Consider the following 8,371-nt stretch of genomic DNA (forward strand, 5'->3'; position numbering starts at 1 on the left):
ATCCTTGCAATCTGTTCCCCCTTTCTCCCTCACCTTCCCTTCACCCATAGTATTTTCAATCACTTAATATGCATATGAAAGTCGGGCACTGAATAAGGAAGACCAAAGGAAAATCAACACACTTGAATGAAGGTGCTGGCGAAGAGCAATGAAACCACTATGGGCTGCAGAAGAACAAACAAATGTGTCCTGGAAGAAGTGCAGCCAGGATGGTCTTTAGAGGCGAAGATGGTGCGTGAGACTTAGTCCCAACTACTTTGGACATGTTATCAGGAGAGACCAGTCCCTGTAAAAGGACATTCAGCCCGGTAAGGTCAAGGGGCAGTGAGAAAGAGGAAGGGCTCCACAAGATGGACTGGCGTGGGGACTGCAACAATGGGCTTAAGGATAAGAACTGCTGTGAGGATGGCGCAGGACAGGGCAGGGTTTCGATCTAGCTCGAGCGGCTATGGGTTGGCACAGACTCGACGACAACTAACAGTGGTTGGGGAAGCGTGGAAGGAAAAAGGGAATGCCTGGTATTAGGGACAAGGCTTTTTGCTGAACAAAAAATATTCTAAAACTGATGTGATGATACATGGTGCCTGACACTAAGAAAGAGTAGCATTGAGAGTCTTAAAGGCTTATATTAAAGTAAGCAGTTTTCTAAAAGATGAGTCAACTATGTCCACACAGAAGAAGCACACCAGCCCGTGTGATTCAAGGATTATACATAATAAAACCCAGACCCGGAGGAGGGAACTTTAGGGAATACATTCTAAACACCCGGTTTGTAGAGTGCTGTGGATGACAGTGGAAGCCCAAGTCCGTTTGTAGAGTCACTACGTGGATTAAGTAGTAAGTCTGGCGAATCCCCTCTGGCCACATTCTTGGGATGTGAACAGCCTTAGTGTCAGGCAAAGAGTACAGGTAAAGTGGAACTGGGCAGCTGGAGTTAGGCCAGAATCCAACACCACATCATCTCATCTCCCCTCTGACCCATTTTAAATTTGTTCCAGGTTTTAAATATTTTCTGCTTTATTTTCTATTGAGATGTTTCTGTTTTATTTGGTCATTATTGCTGGGTACTTTTGGGGAGTTTTTTTGGTGTTTGTTTTTTGTTTTCCTGTATAAGGAATATAGGATAGGTAAATCTGTAGAGACAGTAACTGGATAAATAATTTCTTAGGGGAATGGAAAGGAGGAGGTGGAGGTTGGGAGAAATGAGGAGTCAACAACCAGTGAAAGAAAAAGAAAATGTTCTAAAGCTGACTGTGGTGATGATGACACAAGGCTTCTTCATATGACAAAATTATCGAATTGTAAGTTATGTGTATTAGCTCTCAAAAAAACTTTTTTTTTTAAGTGATGAGATGACAGTTGAACAACTGGGTGCATATACTAAAAACCACTGAATTTGTGTACTTTGAGAACCACAAAATCCTGTATGTGATAGAAAATCCATCAGGAATATTCATCATCCCTCCAAATTTCCTTCCTCCCACTTTTATGATATCGCCTTGTCCCGCATGACGGCTCCACCCTCACTCCCTACACAGCTCACCCGAAGGGAGGGTGTGGTTTTTACCTGTGTTTGCTTGATCAACTGATGGAGCTCGGTCAGAAGTTCTGCAATCCGGGAGTCGGCGGACACGAGGGCCATGGTATGTGAAGAGCACCTAGGGGTGAGGGGACAGGACAGAGCCCCATGAATGGCTTTGACAGCAAGTTTTCCTGGAATTCCATCCCAATCCAGTGATGTGTCTTCAATCATGATGTTCGACCAAGTCAAGGAATGCTTTTTAAACAGCCCCCTCCCCAAAGTAGCATCCTTGAGCACCAGCTATGCTGACATCCTGACAAATGATCCAAGCTTTCTGGACGCCACCTTTTATTTGTGAAACAGGGACCATCCCTGCTAGGCTCTGGGGGACTGAAATATTTCAATACCCCCACCTCACGCCCTAGACAAAAATAAATGCAAACGGATCAATGACCTAAACGTGGTGCAGGGCTCTGCGTCGGGCTGCTGACCTCCAGGTCAGTACTGAGACGCTCCTAGACGCTCTTCTGCAGAGACGAGCTGTCTCCTCCGCAGAATGGGTCTCAGACTCACAGAAACCTCGAAGGTCGTGAGCGTCGGAATGGAACATATGGCTAAATCTTCAAGACTTCGTATTTTTCTTGCATGAGTGAAGATAGGAAAATTATAGAGTTTATCAGGAAAAAATTTTATTGTAGCAAAGAAAGTGAAAAGACAATCTAGAGAATGGGAAAAAAATCCCTGAATCTATAAAGGACGCCTGAAACTAAAAAAGATGCACCACCCACACTAGAACGGGGCAAAAGTTCTGGACAGACAGTTGTCCAAAGAAGACACACAAAGTGCCAATAAAAAAGCTGCTCACCGTCTTTGGAAACGCAAATCAACGCAGAGAGCTACCACTTAACTCCCAGGAAGCAGCTACTGGTAAAATAAACAAACATACTGTACATACTTGTGTAGAAGCCGAGCTTCTCAGCACATTTTTAATGCAGTTTTTGGGGTAAAATCAGGTGCTTCCCCAGCTGACATTCGGGTCGGCTTATACTCGAGTATATAAGGTACACACAAAACACAAATATTGATAATGCAGAAACAGCACTAGTGGGAACAGAGAATGGGGCAGCCGTCATGTGAAAGTCTGGCAGTCCCTCAGAAGTGAAACACTGAATTACCTATGTCCAATTCTACTACTGGGTATAAACCAAAAAGAAATGAAAGCAAGGATACAAACAGATACTCGAACCCCGCTCTACTGGGTATAAACCAAAAAGAAATGAAAGCAAGGATACAAACAGATACTCGAACCCCGCCTCTGGCCTTCATTGCAACAATAGCCAAACGGTAGAAACAGCCCGAGTGCCCACCAGCAGAAGAATCAATAAACAAATTGTGGTCTGTAAATACGAGGGCATAATATTCCGTCTTCAGACAAATGAAGTTGTTATATAGGCCACAGCACGGATCACCCTTGAAAAGTCAGACTCAAAAGAGCACATATGCTAGGATCCCATTTATCAGCAATCTATTAAAAAAGACAAATACATAGAAATCAAATCAAGCAAACGGTTAATTGGGCTGGTGGGTGGAGGAACAAAGTTTCTGTTTGGGATGATGAAAAGATTTTGTAAACAAACACGGGATGGTTGCAAAACACTGCGAGTGTACGCTTTCAAATTATATTTGAAAATGGTTAAAATGGCAAACTTTGTATTATGTGTATTTTACTACCAAGCGAAGAGTCAAGGGACACGAAGGCACTTCTTGTATCCCTTCAAGGGACATGAGGGGACACAACGGGTCTCAGAGGTGAAAGCCAAACCACGTCACTCGTTACCGTGGGCAAAGAAGTCACAGCAGACACATTCAAACGGGCAGCTTACTTTGACTTGAAGGTTTCCTCACCCACAACATGTTCACGCTACAGAAAATCCCACACCAACATGATCCCTGCCATCCGCACTTGTCCCCCCAACCAGCTCTGCTAATCTTTTCCTTAGCAAACCCGCTCACTAAAACTCAATTTCAAAAGGCATGGCTCAAGGCAGGTCAGCACCAGATGTGGTCACAGTTGACCTCAGAAAGAGAGGTGAGGGCAAGGTTCAATGAATCATGTTGAGATTACCACCCCACCCCCAACTGCCAATCAATCAACCAATCGTACTCGCTCCGGGTTTCCTAGACTCCCATTCCGGCAAAAGAAAGAGCAGAGTGTCACTGGAAGGATGAGTTGGGGAAACTGCCAGCACAGCTGGGCAGGCTGGGCACTGTTCGTTCCCAATTGCAAGGAGAGGAAGAGTTTTGTACTAAGTGCAAGAGGGAAGGGAAGATAAAAGGCAAGAGCTTGTTTTAGGGTACAAACGGAGACCCCAAATCTCAGGTATAACTTAAGAACATTTATTTTTAAACAGGGAGAGAGAACGCAGAAACACATTGTTCGTCCAGAGGAGGGAGATCTTTAGCACAAGGTGGTAGTGGGGTTTACGGAGAATTGGAGGCTTAAACAGGACAAAGGAACCGGAGAAGGGGAGGCCAAGGAAACTCACAAAAGCACGACTGGTGGGGGTTCAATAAATCACAATTGGAGGAGGGGCTATAGAAATGGGCATGGGACCGTGTTTGGGGCATGTACATTAAGCTAGACAGCTTACAAAACTGGTCCAGAGCCTTGTGAGCAAGGTGCAGAGGCCTGGGAGCCCAGTATGGCTATCCCCATCATCGGCATGCCCAGGCAAGCTCTTAGGGAGACCATCTCTCTAGGCTAGTTAGCGGGGTGGTGGTAAACATCTACATTCTAATGGCCTCTACCTGAGGGCAAGACTGTGCACAGTCCAAGTTGATGGAAAAGAATTCAATGGAGGCTTAATCCAAGTGGGGACGCTGCACATGGATTTTGGGCTTTCACTGTTCTCCATAGCCTCCTGCAAATCTGATGCTCAGAATATAAATTCTAATACAAGTTTCAAGGAGGGGGTTGTTAAACTACAGTCTTGCTTAAACATGTTTCTGAATATTAGCAAGCGCACTGGTTAACCTCCATCGTGTTAGAGAATTAAAACTATTATTCTGTAGACGTAAAGTTCAAGTGATTGATTGATGGCAGAATTAACATTGTAACGAGGGATCTCAAAAATCCCAGACTGTTCCTCCAGATTCCTCAGCCCGCAACCCCAAACAGTGGTCTGAGGGCTTAAAAAAAAAAGGAGGAAAGCGAAACTGAAATGGGGTTGGAGTCTTGCGACAAACAAGTTCACTTCAAACAATAACAAAACAAAACAAAACAATTTCAAGCTGAAACTCAAATCGTGGGGGGAAAAAATGCAACTCATCAGTAAAAAGTGCTGAAGGGAATAAAATGACAACATTCTCATTGGTTCCAGTGATAAAGCTCATTCAAGGTGAGGCACAGAGAAGTGCATCCAGTTCAAACATTATTGGCTATAATCATCCAGTTATAATCTATGGCTTGGCTAAAAGACACATTTGCAAGACAGGTCAAAAAGAAGGTTCATGCTGGTTACAATGCATAAAGTCACAAAGTGTTTTGGGAAGTAGTAGTCTACTGGATGCCTCCAGAAAATGTGTGACTTAGATACAAAGTTTCCACCAGGTATTCACATTCCTTAGCCAACTGCCAAGATACATAATTCCTTAACAATAATCAGGGTGGGTCTCTTAAGCCACAAAGGTAGAATTTGGGAGGAAGGTTACATGGACCGTCTAAGCAGCAAAGGTTAAATGTAGGTGAAAGACTACATTAAGCTTAACTGACTACAGTGAGTAATTCGGTTACTTTACCGTGTCACATGCCTCGACTTCAGTTTTACATGGCTAACATTCCCTATTTTGATCCAGGATTTCAGAGGATAGTCTCTGATCATACTTATGGACATACTTTCTCCCAAATGCTGCTTTTGGTGCCTCAATCTTCATTACATTAGGCTCCCTTTTCTCCACCTTCAGGGCCTCTGGTACCTACATTGTCAGGAAATTCGGGGCCTCTTCGCCATGCACATGCTGAGCAGCCACCTTCAGTAATCTTGGTATGGGAACAGCACATTGGAGGAAAAACAGAACATACTTTCAAATGACGAATCCAAGCTATGAGGCTTTTCTATGTTTGAATTCTGAGTTCATTGTGATATAATTTGAGCGTGAGATGAAGCAGGTTAAATGAGACTCAACAGCGGTAGGCTTTGCTGTTTGGGATGGGAGATGCACACCCAATAGCACGTTATACTCTAGTTACAGGATTATTGTTAATATAATTCACCCAGCTGACAGCAGAGATCATAGCCAAGAATCTGGCTACCACTATTTGGTAGCCAATTAAAGATATCAAAACAGGATGGAAAGTCACAGAGGGGCCAGTGTGCAACCAAACTGCCTTTGGGCTGGATTCTGCAAATGTCTTCCTTCGCTGCTACAGTGACGTGATAACCCAGCACCAACAGGTGCTTTCTGCTGCTGATCGAGGCCATCTGGCAGAAGCACTGTTTCAAGACTCCTTCATCATTAGGGAGCACAGTAACAAAAGACTCATGAGCGGCGTCACAATGGAGAAAAACTGCTTAGGAACAAAACTATAGTGATTAGCATAGCAATGACCAAGAACCAAAATTGTTGCTGTTGTTGTTAGGTGCCATCAACGGGGCCCCAACTCAGAAGGGTCCTGTGAACAACAGGCTGAGACATCATCTGGTCCTGCGCCATCCCCACAAGTGCTGTTGTGTTGGAGCCCACTGTCGCAGCCACTGTGTCAATCCAGCTCCCTAGAAGTCTGTCTTTTTCGATGCCGTTCCACTTTCCCAAACACGATGTCCTTTTCTCGCAAAGAAACAACAACAGGGTTCCGTAAGTAAAGGGATAGGCAAGAGGGCTTCCAAAAGTTCACGGGAAATCGTCATGCTCTTTCCTTCCGTTTTCCAAGACTTTTTGAAGCCCCCTCCTGAGTGAGCAAGAGTGGACATGGCAAATAGTGAGTAGTGGGGTGCTCGGGATCCTGTCACCGAGACACTCCTGGCTGAGGGGAGGGGCGGAGCCCAAGCTATCACCCTAAGGAGACCTCTTTGCAGGGGGGCGGGCGGGTGGGCTTCTGTTAGAAAGAGATGGGGCAGCCTTGGATCCTCCTTGGGCCTGCATCTTCTCCTGGAGTTGACTTTGCATCTGGTTTCTCAATCTCCCGTTAGGTGGCCTATAATCCCAGGGGCCGTCAGCAGAGGACCCCGTGAATTCATTCGGCAGACTGTGCCTCCCGCCACCTCTGCTTCTTCATCCTGCTTCCTGTTTCTCCGTTTCCTGGAGTCGAAAGAAGCCTGATTTGAACCGGACTGAACTGAGATACTTCTACAAGTGTGTAAGCCATTTTTCAGTATAAATCTCTTTCCTCAATAAAATGATCCTCTACAAATGCATGTGTCTTTCTAAACACAAACACTTACAAGCATCGCTGGTTTTGCTCCTCTGAAGAAGACGGCCTGACACAAGGAGTAAGATAGTAATAAGAAAAATACAAAGTTTTTCAGTTAAAACATATAGAACACCCCCCCCCTCCCCAGATCCTTAGCCCTCAAAGAAAAAGGAGGCAAGTGAAACGGAAATGGACTTGGAGTCTGTGACCAACAAGTTCACTTCAAACAATAAAACACACACACACACACACACACACACACACACACAAAGGCTTACCTACCCAACTTCTGCCTTATCAATTAATCAGGCCTAAATGATAAAACAGAAGTAATTTTAAAACAATGAGTTAGGCACAAAACAATGATTTCAGTAACATTCATTCACTACAAGAACGTTATTAATGCAAAGACCCTAAAAGCAAAAACTGAAGGACAGCAAATACTAAGAAAAGAAAGATGCAAAGTCTCAGCATGGTATTTCTAGTTGTGTGATACAGGGTTTTAGAATAAACAGTTTTTAAGTCTGGTCCTGAACTTTAGGATGAGCTGTCCATGTCAGATTTTACCTGTTTCTCCTCTTGGCAAATCTGAGCTTCAGTGTGACTTTTTTAGTTGGTTGAACTATCCAAAGGAAGAGTGGCAGTTTTCTTCGTTGGGAGAGGTGTATCCAGTCTTAACTTCCTGTTAGCTAGCAGCATAAGGATGAGCAAGGAGAACCAAGTATGATCTCTTTCCAGATATGACACATTATATCTCAAGTTAGGATATATCAAGAACATATTAAGCTAAATATTTGAGAGATAATAAAGATTTTGAGGATCTACATGTAACCTCCTCCCTGGAGGATGGACAACAGAAAAGTGGGTAAAGGGAGAACAGTTTAAGACATGACAAAATAATAATAATTTCATGAGGGAAGGAGGAGTGGTGAGGAGGGGGAATGAGGAGCTGACACCAAGGGCTTAAGTGGAGAGCAAATATTTTGAGAATGATGATGGCAACAAATGTACAAATGTGCTTGACGCAATGGGTATATGTATGGATTGTGATAAGAGCTGTATGAGCCCCCAATAAAATGATTAAAAACAATTTTTATGTAAATAGTGAGTTCTTTAGTTGAAAACAAGGTTTTGATGATGCTAAATTGACATGAAACAGTTGTGACCAAGCTAGCAAGTACAACAATATTATATGACATAATATCATTGCCCAGCAGTAGGTAGATATTGACACATTTTAATCTCTAGAAAATCTGACACTTTTCCTGATTTTGATGTCACCTTTTATGTAATTCATAACATTCATTCTTTTTCTTTACAAAACAGAAGCAAAGCATTTGCAAATTTCTATAAAGTTTCAAAATTGTCAATTGTTCATTGTAGATTACTAAGAAAAAACATGAGTGATTTAAAGCAAATGGTTTTATTTATTTATTTTT

General features: G+C 43.3%; 1 protein-coding gene across 1 annotated transcript in view; it reads right to left on the bottom strand.

The window, feature by feature from the left end:
* Window positions 1–2,415, bottom strand: part of SGF29 (SAGA complex associated factor 29) — a 15,866-nt gene extending 13,451 nt beyond the window's left edge. The window contains exons 1-2 of the mRNA XM_030884404.2: window positions 2,014–2,415; window positions 1,568–1,658 (exon numbers count right to left, since the gene is read on the bottom strand). Of these exons, the coding sequence (XP_030740264.2) occupies window positions 1,568–1,658; window positions 2,014–2,132 (210 nt within the window). The 5' untranslated portion in view covers window positions 2,133–2,415. The remainder of the gene's footprint in view (window positions 1–1,567; window positions 1,659–2,013) is intronic.
* Between the last annotated feature and the right edge of the window lie 5,956 nt (window positions 2,416–8,371).

This window comes from Echinops telfairi, unplaced genomic scaffold (genome assembly GCF_000313985.2).
Source record: "Echinops telfairi isolate 266 unplaced genomic scaffold, ASM31398v2 ScPeMD7_5;HRSCAF=22, whole genome shotgun sequence".
In the NCBI taxonomy this organism is placed as follows: Eukaryota; Metazoa; Chordata; class Mammalia; order Afrosoricida; family Tenrecidae; genus Echinops; species Echinops telfairi.